General features: G+C 39.4%; 2 protein-coding genes across 4 annotated transcripts; one reads left to right on the top strand and one right to left on the bottom strand.

Annotated features, from left to right (window-relative positions):
- The first annotated feature begins 461 nt into the window (after nucleotides 1-461).
- On the top strand, nucleotides 462-3,289 carry aagab (alpha and gamma adaptin binding protein). 2 transcript variants are annotated; one of them, XM_079223674.1, is made up of 10 exons: nucleotides 462-583; nucleotides 897-1,087; nucleotides 1,183-1,279; nucleotides 1,380-1,469; nucleotides 1,582-1,665; nucleotides 1,819-1,898; nucleotides 2,063-2,159; nucleotides 2,268-2,372; nucleotides 2,542-2,591; nucleotides 2,803-3,289. In XM_079223674.1, the coding sequence occupies exons 1-10, from the start codon at nucleotides 487-489 to the stop codon at nucleotides 2,878-2,880; spliced, it is 969 nt and encodes a 322-aa protein (XP_079079800.1). In that variant the 5' UTR covers nucleotides 462-486; the 3' UTR covers nucleotides 2,881-3,289. The 2 variants fall into 2 exon arrangements, with proteins under 2 accessions (XP_079079800.1, XP_079079799.1); XM_079223673.1 differs by having other exon boundaries at nucleotides 2,060-2,159.
- Nucleotides 3,290-5,274: 1,985 nt separating this feature from the next.
- On the bottom strand, nucleotides 5,275-13,222 carry smad3b (SMAD family member 3b; the record flags this gene model as incomplete). 2 transcript variants are annotated; one of them, XM_079223671.1, is made up of 9 exons in its annotated part: nucleotides 5,275-5,475; nucleotides 7,187-7,331; nucleotides 7,476-7,613; nucleotides 7,730-7,942; nucleotides 8,907-8,957; nucleotides 9,055-9,129; nucleotides 9,339-9,473; nucleotides 9,583-9,776; nucleotides 13,020-13,222. In XM_079223671.1, the coding sequence occupies 9 exons, from the start codon at nucleotides 13,220-13,222 to the stop codon at nucleotides 5,352-5,354; spliced, it is 1,278 nt and encodes a 425-aa protein (XP_079079797.1). In that variant the 3' UTR covers nucleotides 5,275-5,351. The 2 variants fall into 2 exon arrangements, with proteins under 2 accessions (XP_079079797.1, XP_079079798.1); XM_079223672.1 differs by lacking the exon at nucleotides 7,476-7,613.
- Between the last annotated feature and the right edge of the window lie 598 nt (nucleotides 13,223-13,820).

The raw sequence follows: 13,820 nt of genomic DNA, 5'->3' as shown, positions 1-13,820 counted from the left end.
GTAAAAACCACCACTGGCCAACTTTTGTTTCAAAAGGCAGGGAAAAACTCCAACTATGGCGCAAATGTAATCTTACTCTCGCCATTAACGTTAGCGTGCATTAATAATGTATTGGTGGGGTTTTTGGGAAGATGCTTTGCAATTTGCCTGAAAGAGGAATTCAGGGCATCAAAACCCCCTTTACACTGAAAGGCTTCAGTACAGGAAGCGCATTGAATGTCGGTGTTGACGTATTCACAAAGTCTAAGTATATACACGAGTGGCATTTTAGTATTTATATTACGAGAATATATTACCTAATATAAACGCACATGCATGTATCTAAAGGCGTTATTAATTAAGCCCTGAGCCCTGATTCTTCAGCCTCATAGTAACCGACGTTGCACCGGAAGAGGCTGTCGCAGCGGCTCAGTCAGAGTTGAAAGGTTATCAACGTCACGTCAAGCTAGCAGGTGAAGAAGCTCGTCCTATTTATTATTAAAAAAAATGTCAACTACAGAAGAAGAAGACACGGAGATGCCTATTCCATGCGTAGTCATCACAAGCTGTGACGGTGGTTTTAAAGAAGAAGAGCTGATCAAACGTAAGTGTAGCTGAGCTTCACATCCAGGATTTGGCAACCAGGCTAACGCTGAACAAAGCTAACTTTCTCTTAGCACAGCAGGTGACATTTGATATCGACCTGTTAATACAGGTCGATAACTATAAACTGTCCGAGGTTGTCAAGCTAGTTAGTGATTGATTGTTTTTGTGGGGCAGGTACAACAACTGCATAGGTAAGGCCGATGGAGGCTACTTGCTTCTTATTTCAGCAGCTAGCCCCGGTGGTCACAACTTAGTCTAACGTAAGGTCTCTCCTGTATGTGTGGTTTAATTCAAATATGTTCTTGCCCCAGAGATCCTCAGTTCGAAGACTTTGCCCGAGCCGGACAAACGAGAAGAAACAGTAGCCTGGTATCCATGGACCATCAACAACAAATATTATACAGCGGATGTCAGGCTATGCGTTGTGCCAAGCACCTTTCATATGTCATCGGAGATCGCCCAGTCCATGCAGGCTTTCATCGCATATTTTGACAGTTCAGTGGTACGTGACTTAAGAACATGCTGTAGTTTGAGAATCTCAACAGTATATCTTGTGATACATGTGTAATTTGTGATGTATGCCCATGGTGTTTGCAGAAGGACGGTCTGGAAAAGCTACTTCCTTGGGTATCAGTGGTGGAAGATCTTGGTCCAGAGGTGCTCATTCTGGTGTGTGAAAGAGTCTCTGAAAATGGTTAGTTCCCCAGCTCTCAATGGCTGTTAGATTGCAGAAAGCGCTTGACTACGATATTTAAGGGTACTGTATGACATCTGAATTGTAATTTGTTTTCAAGGGGTCACCCGACATGAAGCACAACAGTGGTGTTTGGCTCATGCCTTTGAGCTGGTGGAGCTTAGTCCACAGGACGTGCCAGATGAGGATGGTACGTTTTACAGACAGCAGGAATTCAAATGACACTGCATGCATTTGTTTTCTAGTTCTTTATATTATGCATTGTTTTGTACTCATTCACACCATCTTTGTTGCCTTACCAGATGACTTTCCAGAATCCACAGGAGTAAAGAGAATTGTCCAGGCTCTCAATGCCAATGTGTGGTCCAGTGTAGAGATGAAGGATGGTGAGATGATGATGATGATGATAATAATAATAATGATAGTAGTGTATTTGTATAGCACTTTAAAAGGTACTCAAGGAGATTACATCACTAATACAATTACCTATTGCATTTTCACCTATTTAAGTAAGCTCTGTGTATATCTCTATCTGATAGGTCACAACCAGGGCTTAGGTTTAATGAGCAGTTTGGTTGCCGCCAGACACAACAACCCTCGAAGCTGTCAAGATCCCCAGGTCAGTGGCAATGTAGTCACTTCCCTAAATCATAATTTAATTCATAGTTTTGTTTTTCGATGAGTTCATTCTTGTGTATCATCGATTAGTTTTCAATTAAATATGATTTTAAATGTGCCAGTGTTTGATGAGGTATGCTAACCCAAGCTCTTTTTCTGTAGCAGTCTTCCAGTTTGCCAGTCGAGGAGTCGCGTGTTACTGAGGAGACTAACCATACAGAAAGTAGTGCAAACACAGACACACAGGGAGGCACAGTTGTTGGTAAGTGAACAACCCCTGACAAAATAACGGATTAAGTATGTTCACCCAAAATATGACTCTTGATGACTGGAGGCGACATTTAATGTTCACTTGTGTTCATTCACTCAGATGCGATGACTGATTTGGACATTCAGGAACTCGCTAATCTCACGGCTGGAGATGTAGATGTGGATAACTTTGAACGTCTCTTCAGCAAATTAAAAGAAATGAAAGGTAATTGGGGAATGAAAAGGAAACGCACAACTTTGTTGGCGAAAACTGTGTTTTTTAAACCTAAACGATGTAAGTTTATATCTTGCTTTCATTGTTGGTGTAGAGGTCAAATACTTTTACAGCTGATGACATTTATGATGCTTTTTTTTTTTTGATTTTCAACCTACAGACAAAGCTTCTTCATTACCTCATGAGCAGAGAAAGGTTCATGCAGAGAAAGTAAGCAACTGTAGGAATAGGACATGTTCATTCTCATCTTTATCTGCTTTTTATCTAAAAAAATAATATTATCAATAATCACAAAATTGTTTTGAGCAGTGTATCACAATATTATCTTCACAATCTCACCTCACCTCCTTGTTTGGCTCAATACATTGTAAGTAAACATGTTTAAGTCTAGTATCGAGTATTTACACAATCTACTTTCCAGGTAGCAAAAGCGTTTTGGACGGCCATTGGTGGTGATGATGATGAGATCGACGGGTTATCATCGGGAGAGGAAAGCTAAAAGCATATACCTGTGACTCAGTCTCTTTTCTCCTGGTCCTCCTCTTTTCCTGGGGCTCCCACAAGATCCAGCGCCCTTGGACTTGCATCTTTCACCTGGAAAGTGGCGTTGCTTACAGATGGCACTGTAGGCATAGTTATATTTCGACATATTTGATTCTTAAAATAAAAAAATGATTTAAATACTGGTGTATAGCGAGAAGCAGTTGAGTGTTTTGATTGGGGAGATTAGTGCTCCTCTGGATCCCTCTCTCTGCTAGTGAGTGAACCTCAACAAAAACAAATACAATTATTTGGGCTTTAATTTAAGTATATGTCCCTGAGGTACAATTGTCGCATATATTTTAAGTGACAGTGTGCCTTATCCTTCTATGAGTTGTAAGACGTTAAACATTCTGTTGAATCAACATAAAGACTTGTGATTTAACTTTTTATGCTCCTTTGTGTGACTGGTGCATTTGTTGTGAACACACTACATGGGTACGTAGAGGTCATCTAGGGCTTAAGAGAAGTATGCAGACCAGAAAAATAGAAACCCCTGTAAACTGCAACGGAAAACCTCTGCAATTAATAAAATGATCAGTTGCGGTGCTGTATTGGACAACATTATACTGAAAAGTGTAATGTAAAATATGTTGTCTCTCCTTTTGTGGAGGAGTTGAAATGTAAAAAAAAACAGCTTACAATATACCATCTAGCAAAATACCACTACAACGTCAAGTTGCCTTTGGATTGAATCACATTGCAGTTTTACAATGGTAGCATTTATTACAAGGCAGTAATATTGGACTGCATTCATGTATTGGGATTTCTACTTTTCCTGTCACCGTATATGAATGAGTCATGGTTTAAAAAAAAATAATGACTTGAAATAATTTTACTCTGTTGCAATTCCTTACATTTTCACAGATAACAAAACAATGGTCATTTGAGAACAACTATTGGGCTACATGGAAAAAAACATGTACATAAGACTTGGAACAGAAAACTACCAACTAAGAACATCAAGGAACACAAGTACTGATACAGAACTACCAACTATACCTTACACACTGTAGTACACAGTATTTAAGTTCAGCACCGTGTAATGTTTGAAATAGATTACATCGTGACTTGATCTTATGTAAGTGCAGGATAAACATGGTGGTTTCATAGACAGTGACCAAGGACAGCGAGCATATTACACATGCCTTATATTGTAGCAATGTACATGTAATATACAGAATTAACTAGACAAGCAATTACCACTAGAACTAAAGCATTACACTGATCAACACAGTAAATTGAAGTGCATCATATACCCACAAGGAGTAGTGTGTACTATCGGTAATATGTGACGATTTGCATTTCTTTTTGCTCAATATGCCATCGATGGTTGAGCCACTGCCATGGTTGCTGCTAGTGAGTACCCTTCAAACTATAGTCAGATGGGTGCCTAAATTCAACAAGTTCACTAGGATCGTTTGTACTGTCTGTCATACTTTGTCCCTATAATAGTAATGGCTGGTACAATAATTCACACTTAAGTTGACCCACATTAGAAAAGCCTGCATTTAAGCAGGCCAAGTCTTGGGTAATTAATGCAAAGTATTTTTGTGAATCTACTCATGCCAGAGGTCAGTTGGGTCCACTGTTTCAAGCACTGCAAGACTACGAGAATCACAAGCTATAAATATTTATGTACAATCATTGAGGCAATAAAAAATATATATTCCCATGCAGGACAATATGCAAAAATAACTTAGAAAATGTCTCTTTCACTGAGCAAAATAGTTTTCATACAAGGGTTCTTCTCAAGAAACAGGTGTTAATTTTTATATTTTGTTTAAAATAGTTAAAATACCAACTACATGATCAATCAGATAATTGACACTTTAATTCATACAGATAAATTAATATGGGCAAAGTACGTTGTACTTAAGATATTAATTAAATATATTCTATTTAATCACTACTCAGAATGACATTTTTCATCTTAATTTCTGGTTCAATTGATAAATAAGCCTCCTAACTCAGTGGTTACAAAGAGTGGTACTGGGACACTGAAACACCAGTGATGATAGCATATATTGTACCTAATTCATAGAATCAAAAATTTTTTGAAACATGTTAAGAGGTGACCAAGCTGAAACTGTGCCATAACTTCAACTTGGGGAAAAAGACATGTCTTAATGAATAATAAAGAAAATGTGGTTAGTCTTTAAACCTATTGCAAATACCCTGTGGCTGACAATGTAAAAGTCCCAAAATAGCAATTAAATGGAGACACAAAATGGTACTGAGGAAAATGCTATAGATGTGAGGTGAAATGTTAGAGACTGCGAGGGACGAGAGTGATTTTCTGATTTGATGAATAGTGTCTCCTTCCTTATTATCACTGAGGGATGCGTGACATTTTCCTATGGGGTTTGTGGATATGTGTTTGTGTCTATGTGGATGTGAAGGGGGTTTTCTGGGAAGCATGTGCTGCTCCTAGGACACACTGGAGCAGTGGATGCTGGGAGAGCCCATCTGTGTGAGAACCTTGTCGAGCCACTGCAAAGGGCCATTGAGATGCAGTTCTATCCAGCAGGGGGTGCTGGTCACTGTTTGACGTCTGCAGGGTACAGAAAAGTAGAGGGGCAACACAGTTCGTCATTACTGAGAGCTTTTCACACTACATCATATGTACACATTTAAAATTGCATTGGGTCATTATTAATTTAACTTCATTAAAGTCACATATGATCCCACTACATCCTTGTATATCGGGTCCCTCCCAAGTTTAAGTGAGGATTTCGCTCTTGATTATAGTCGATGCAAAATATACAGTCTGCTTGTCTTAGTTGAATTAGCACCAACATGTAAACCAACTCACCAGGCCATTTCTGAAGTCATTCAAGTTTTTTTTTTTTTTTTTTTTTTTTTTTTTTTTTTTTAAATCAGAGATGTTTTCCTCCAAGGAGTTTGGTGCCAGAAATATAACACCAGTGGGAATCCCCTTCGCAAAAGGTGTCTGAAATGTGTTCACCTCCCACTCCATGTCCCCCTCACGAATGCATGCCTGCTGCATTCTTCCTCTGTTACTCAACCCTCTCTTGCCGACTCACAGCAGCACCCTCCTCCAATAACCCTCTTTCTCCTTTTCAAGTTTGCTACCGTCTGTGCACAGCACCCCTTCATTTTTTTCAGCACCAAAACTGAAGTAAATGATCCCGACCATAAACACCAAAGTCCTTTCACATATATTCTTAATTTTGAAGCACACAGGTATATTACACATTTGTGTTCTAAATGTGTGCCGTGCAACAGGCTCAAGGAAAACAAGAGTGATGAACCCTTAAAACCAAAAGTTTACTGATAACTTTAAACCGACTGGGACCAAGGCAACAGCAGCACCTCGAAAAGCTGAAATATAAGCAGCTACTTGAACACTTAACAATTGATGCTTTGTACACAAATAAGTAAAAGGTAGACAGCATGTCTGGTCTTGGCTGTAAACAGATTAATGTTCCATTGCTGCCTTTGCTCAGACTAGAATGAATGAATATATATATACACATATATATATATATATATATATATATATATATATATATATATATATATATATATATATATATATATACATATATATATATATATACATATACATATATATATACATATACATATATATATATATATACATATATATATATATATACATATACATATATATATATATATACATATATATATATATATATATATATATATATACACACATATATATATGTGTATATATATATTCATATATATATATATACATATACATATATATATATATATACATATATATATATATATATATATATATATATATACACACATATATATATGTGTATATATATATTCATATATATATATATATATATATATATATATATATATATATATATATATATATATATATATATATATATATATATATATATATATATATATACGTATATATATACGTATATATATACATATATATATATATAGTGGTACGTAGAGACGTATACGTATATGTATATATATATATATATATATATATATATATATATATATATATATATATATATCTTATATATCTTCGTAACTTACACTAGCACAATCATTTGACTATGAAGTTGTTGACCTCCAATGCCATATACTTGTTGTCACTTTTAAGCCTTAAACTGTTATTGATATAAACACAAATTCAGTCAATAACATGTCCATGTCAGAAACAAATATAATGCATTAATATACTTGTGATAGGATTCTAATTGTCTTAGTTTGTTTGAAATGTATTAATTTACCTGTACTCGGCTCCCCAACCCTTGACAAAACTCATGCGAATGGTGCACATTCTGGTGAGTTGGTAAACGGCCTCAAAGCCCTGGTTGACTGACTGGGCCAGCAAAGCAGCAAACTCCTGGTTGTTGAAGATCTTTAGGTTGCAGCCTGCAAAAAGAGATGTATTATTATCCGGAGTAGCACTGAGAACAAAATAGATTTCAGTATCAATAGAGCGTTAGATGTCAGTTATGTGCTGGTCATTTTGCCCCTGATGGCATCATGTGTTTGTGGGTATCCTCTCATGCTAACCTGGAGGTATTTTGCAGACAGTGGCAGGATGCCAGCCATAGCGCTGGTTGCAGTTAGGACTCTGGACAAAGATGGCACTGTCACTGAGACACTCTGCGAACACCTCTCCTCCAATGTAGTACAACCTCACGCCCCGTCCTGGAAAGGGTAAAGAGAAGATTGGCACTCAGCTACCTGCTGATTATGTCAAGTGCAAATATAAAAGTTCAAGTTAGATCAGAGCTTATGAGGCCTCTGTGAAATTAAACGAGTACCTATGTGTCTGCGTGTGAGCTCTACTGCAGAGTTGCGGTTGACATTGGACAGCAAGCCCAAACAGAAGCGTTCAGAGTTGGATGGGTCTGTGAATCCGTCTACAGTGAGGGAGGGCTGGGAGGCATGGAAGGTCTCTCCTACACGTTGGTTCAGCTCATAGTAGGAGATCGAGCACCAGAAGGCAGACTCGCAGTATGTCACAGGTTGTAAGTCTGTGTGAGCACAGGGTGGGGGTTAGATGGAGAGACATTAGCTGAGATCCAAGTTTTGGTTTGGCCAATTAGAAAAGCATTAAGAAAATCATGGGAGCAGGTACCGCTTTGTTGTCTCAAACAACCATTTGATTATGATGATGCACTCCGCCGATAAAGTTTCCCTTTGATTTATCTTCAAAAGTTCTTTCCCACAACCCTCATGGCCCCAGCCAGGAATGGCCAAGACATGACGTACCGGTACATATTTATTGTTTTAACAATGACCTCCTGGTGGCTTTCCACATAGATAGAATAACCTGGCAACCGGATATTATTATCATTATTGCATTACCTTGAGCTGTCTGTTACTGGCCTTTCCACACAAGGACAGACCAAAGACAAAGACTCCATTCATGCCACACTTACTCCGTTACTGCCCTAAGGCAGACCCTCACAGACATAGGACACTGCTCCTGTATGTTACTCATCTGTCTCTCTGTATCTGTCTCTCTGCGCCCGTCTCTCTGCCTCTCTGCGTCTGTCTCTCTGCATCTGTCTCTCTCATACGCACACGCGGTTGTAAAACCCCTTCTAACAAATTTGTGATATTGGGTTGTATTAATTGAATGGATTTGTTCATGTCCATCAGCAAAGACAAAAGAGATCAATTATACAGATAACATGTATAATACAGTGCTGCTGCAGATTAAAGCTATCCTCCTATTAGAGCGCAAGTGAATGAGTAAACAAGGAAGTGATTTTCATATATATATATATATATATATATATATATACACACACACCAGAAAAATGTGTAAAATAGTTCATTAATGACAGATGTAATTTGATACCATATGCCAGTTTGGTGGGGAAAAGTGAGGCAGTATTATACCTTACATAATGTCATTACTACCAACCAGATAAGTGCACATTATAAATTATATTCTCTGTAAGTCAAATTCACCCCTTTAGTTTTGCTTACCAAGATTACTGTTTGCGGGTGACACAGGATTGGGTGACAAGCTGGGTGAACCTGAAATAGAACGGTAATAGAAGTTTGATTCATGATCCAGATAAGGCATAATTAGATTAGTATGGGCTTTAATTGTGTGCACTTTTATGTGACTTACCTGTGTCCATGCTGTGGTTGAGCTGGTGATCATTTGTCTCACCATCCTCACTCAGATACCCTGGTGGTGGAGTTTCTAGAACATACAGACACAAACACACTCCTAATTTCATCACTTCAAAAGGTTTGACATGTTTTCAATTGCTGAAACAAGTTTTTGTAAATTAATTAATGCTTTACAGCTTTTTCAAAAGAAAGTGAAATCAAGGCCAATCTCGAACATTGGAGGCAGGAATATAAATTCACCCAGCATTTTCATACAGTCAAGTTCCCCAAGTTTCTCACCAGGAATATAGTTACTCTGGGGCTCAATGCCAGCAGGAAAGTTAGTGTTCTCAGGGATTGATGGACTGTAGTCATCCAAAGGTGGAAACTCAGCAGGGATATCTGTATGCCGTGGTACCAGGACAGGAGGCAAAACTGGAGACACACAGATGCTTTCATTAAATGACCAGTTCAGTATAAAGTGTGGCAAAAGCATTATTCTAAATACAGTAATTTGGATCACGTAGCAATTAACGAAACTCACTTGGCGTCTCCACCCTCTGGTAGTGGTAGGGGTTGACGCAGACTTCATCCTTCTTGGTGTGGAAGGCAAATTCACAGTGGTCAACAGCTCTCAGCTCATGGTGGGACTGCAGGTCTGGCCAGCGCCACAAGCGACAGTAGATGACATGAGGAAGACCTTTTCTGTGGGAGACCTGGAGACGGCCATCTAAAGATCTGAAAGACACCACCAAAAAGACTGTAGTGGTATATGCAGCTTTAATTTCGTCAATCAACAAGTTGCTTTGCTCTATGCTCTGTCAAATGATAAGATACGACCTTCAATATATTTCCTTGTTACTGATACGTACATGCCTTTTAATGATTTTTCAATTACTGTTATCAAAATAATAAAAGCATGACTGAACATATTTTATACCAACCTATCCCTTAGTCCTACCGACAGAATAGAACTGGTTAGGAAACTCAGCTGGCTGAACCATCTCATAATGACCCTAAACTCCAGAAACTAATTTTGGAAAACAAACAAAAGGCTAGCTACAAAGTCTTTGGTCTAAGTGATGTAAGGCAACGTTGTCTATTGTAGATCAAACACGCGAAGTGGGGGTTTAATTATGAAGGGACTTCTTCGTCCCAGCAGGAGGAGTTGGGTGTCCCGCCAAGGCCAGGCAGGTCATTTCCTCCTAAACCACCAAAAGGGATTTATTCCACCAAAAGAACTTTTCACCCAGCCTCGGCTCAGTAGGAGATTAACGTTATGATCAGTCTGTAATGTAATCAAGTGAAGTAAACAATTAAGCTATTGCTATGCCCCTGCTAATAATCTTGCAATAAATATCTAAACTGCATTTAAAGCAAGTAGTCCTGAGAGTTTATCATAGAAACGTAGTGAAGTGTATCCATGGTTTTAAAAAGCTAAGTACTACTGTGTCCCTAACAACAATAAGAGTTCTTAATAGTTAATCTAGTTTGTAGTACACAAACAGTCCCTGGAAGCCGATATATTTTCTAGCTACCAAAACCTATCCTGACACCTGACCAACAGCCTAGGTCCATTAGAAGAAAGCTGTCATTAACAGTCTCGACTGATAGCTGCATTGCATTCGGCCAAGAGGGCCTCCCGGTCTAGTGAAGTTGGGAGTGTAAGCGGGGTTGACGTCAGCAGTGAGCAAGCCAGGCGAGTTTTCTCGACCACCAGCTTAAACAGATCTCCAAATCGGAGATTCGGACCCATTGAAGGAGAGCTGGTTAATTGGATAGTCCTGTATCAGGGCTTATCTCCGAGATCTAACATGTGTATCACATGTTAGATGTGAACCTATGAAGTTAACTTAAATGGCACTTACTGAGAGCACTTTGTAGTTTGACTTTATTGAAGAAATTGTACTTTCTTGATTCTTGTTGTTCTGAGTTTGTACTCATGGTTGAATGCACTTATTGTAAGTCGCTTTGGATAAAAGCATCAGCTAAATGAAATGTAATGTAATAAGAGAGCCGTGTGACCGAGGCACAAAAAGAATATGTTACTGTGAAGTGTAATGCTGCGTTCACGCCAAATGGGTTGTGAATATTCGCAACGCGTTACTCGCGTCAGTTTACTCGCGTCAGTTTACTCGCGTCAGTTTACTCGCTCAACAATAATACTGCGTGCACACCAAACGCACCGTGAATGTTACTCGCGCCTGAAAGGGCGTATGGCTTATCTCCGTAAAAACAGTTACCGTTTCCGCCATCCACCATGGAAATAACCACTAGTTCTGCTTTATACTTGTTGCGTACATTCTACATATGTCGGAACATCAAACTCCATCATGTCTGGTTCATAATATTATCCGTAGTCAAGGCAACACTCTTATTCCCCAGAAGAAACAACAATTTAAGAGTTTGGTCTCAGTACTAACATCAGCCAGCACTTTCCATGGCGTTACACAATAAATAAGTGTGTACTGCCCAGTGCCTACATATGTAGAAGCACATGAAGAATGGTAACAACCCTGTTTAGAGGGGATCTTGGTAGCCTAGCATTTTCACTATGCATACCACACACACTGAATCTCTGCATCCCCAACAGATAGTAAGACAGCTGTTATTCTGTAAACCTACAGTCTCTAAACCCACAGATATTGAACCACAATCCAAACAGTGGCCCACGACCTCCCTAGAGCCCGGAGTTCCCAAGAACTGAGAACAGCTTTTTAATGTAGGTTAACATCCACACACCATGATGAGGGACTCTCAGTTTAATTTGATGATTTAATATTCCTTGGGGAAGAAAAAAAAAAAATGTAAAAAGGATGCTTAACAATTAAAGAAGTCACTGAGGATATATTCTCGCTTCTTTTACACTGCCCATCACCAGCAGATCCGTGATCTGTGCTTGCCTTATTCACTCTATGTAGGGCCAAAGGGTAGAGAGACACAAAACAAAATCTAAAAGAAAATGGGAAAGGGTGAGGTGCCTGAACTGCACACTACTTTGGTTCAACATCCACCCAAGTGAAAACATTTGATCGACATTTGTGACTCATTCAGACTACTGAGAATACAACAGTATGGTGCACAGCTCTGCAGCACACCCCAGAAAACACGACCTCATATAGCAGCAACGTTACTGGTCTCGATGTATGGGGATCCCAAACCGAGCCCTTATCCAGCTCTCCCAGAGTACACACACTGTAGTCTAAACATCCCTTGTGAGTCAGAAGGTCGTTTCCCTACACCACCCCTTCTGCTCTCCATCACACGTGTGAACTGTGGACACTTGTTTATGCAGCACTGAATGTACCGCAGGCGGCTACCGTGTCAGCAGGTGAAACGTGCTGAGACATTCCTTTAAAAAGTTGCTCAGGCATTGCAGAAACGCTAACTACACAACGATGCTGCTTAAATTGTATAGGTGCGCGCTGGTCTACCCGGTCCTGCTAGCTGTGCCAACTACCACTGTGTGACACAATCTGCTTACATGTGTATGTGTTGATGGGCAGAATCGCAACAAAATGTATTAACTTACATTCACAACACTAACTCCACCACCTTAAACATAACATAGTTTGCCATGGAGCGTTTTCGGTATTTGAGAGTGATACAATGCCAACTGTCTGTTGAATATTTACACAACATAATAAATATGTTAGCTGAAAAGCAGTTTGCTCGTTAACGTTAGCTTCACCATGTAGGACTGCATTAAATGTAGCCGCTAAAGCTAACTACAAATGCAATTAAAAACCCCATGCATGATATCACATATGTCACATCCCCACCAATGGATTTGGTAATGAATCCGTCGCTGTTAACGAAAAAAAAAAATAACAGAGAAAAGTGCTTCGCTGAAGTAAGGCACTTATAATATTAGCTCAATTAACTAGCAAGCTACTTAGCTCCCGTTAGCTGCCGTCAGCCTTACGCATTTTAACATGAGCGAACTCCCGAGGCAGCCCGGTTCGCGGTGCATGTCGTTACCTGGGGATGTTGATGCATTTCGTGTTCACGTTTTGTGTTGTGATGGCTTTCTCCAACTCGTCCAACTGTCCCGTCTTCTTCAACTTCTTCACGAGACTTTTGACCGCCTTCTCGCACCATTTCTCCTCCTGCCCGTTCTGCTCTCCCTTCTTCCAGCCGAGAAGCCTCTTCACGATTGGAGGTGTGAACGGCAATATAGACATGTTTTAAAAATCAGCTCACCGGCTAGCTACTTGCGACAGTACACCGATTTAATTTCCAGAATTGCTAACATTACAGTGTTGCCGTTGCTATGAAAACAACTAAGTTAGCTAGTTAGCTTAGCGAGATAAACTCCCGGACAGAAGAGTGGCTGGTCGCTGCCGGGGACTGAAGCAGCGGCGGCGGCTCGCGTCGCAGGTTAACTCCGGAGCAGCTCCTCCGCCAGCCCGGCTGCTTTCCTGCCCCTCCTCCTGCTCCTCAGTCAGCTGGTCTGTCTTCCACCTGCATCAGCTGTGTGTCAAGAACACAAAACTCTATTTTATCTACACAATACAATGCCACCACTAGTTTAAACATCGTTAACTACGGGTAAAAACAACTAATTGTCAAGACTTTAAGGCTTTTCAAATTCAGGGTCAAACAATTGAACAGTAAATCAACTAAACTATAATGCAGTTATACAAGCATTCTCTGAACTACATTTACGCCACTGGGTTTTGGTAAAAAAAAATGTATTATTATCAATTCAGATGCAGTAGGCCTATGTTTACATTTTCTAATAAGAATGTGTCTTCTTGTTTTGTAATATACTTTATTAGA

Source organism: Taurulus bubalis, assembly GCF_910589615.1.
Source record: "Taurulus bubalis genome assembly, chromosome: 9".
Lineage (NCBI taxonomy): Eukaryota > Metazoa > Chordata > Actinopteri > Perciformes > Cottidae > Taurulus > Taurulus bubalis.
This window is presented reverse-complemented; position numbering and strand designations above follow the sequence as displayed.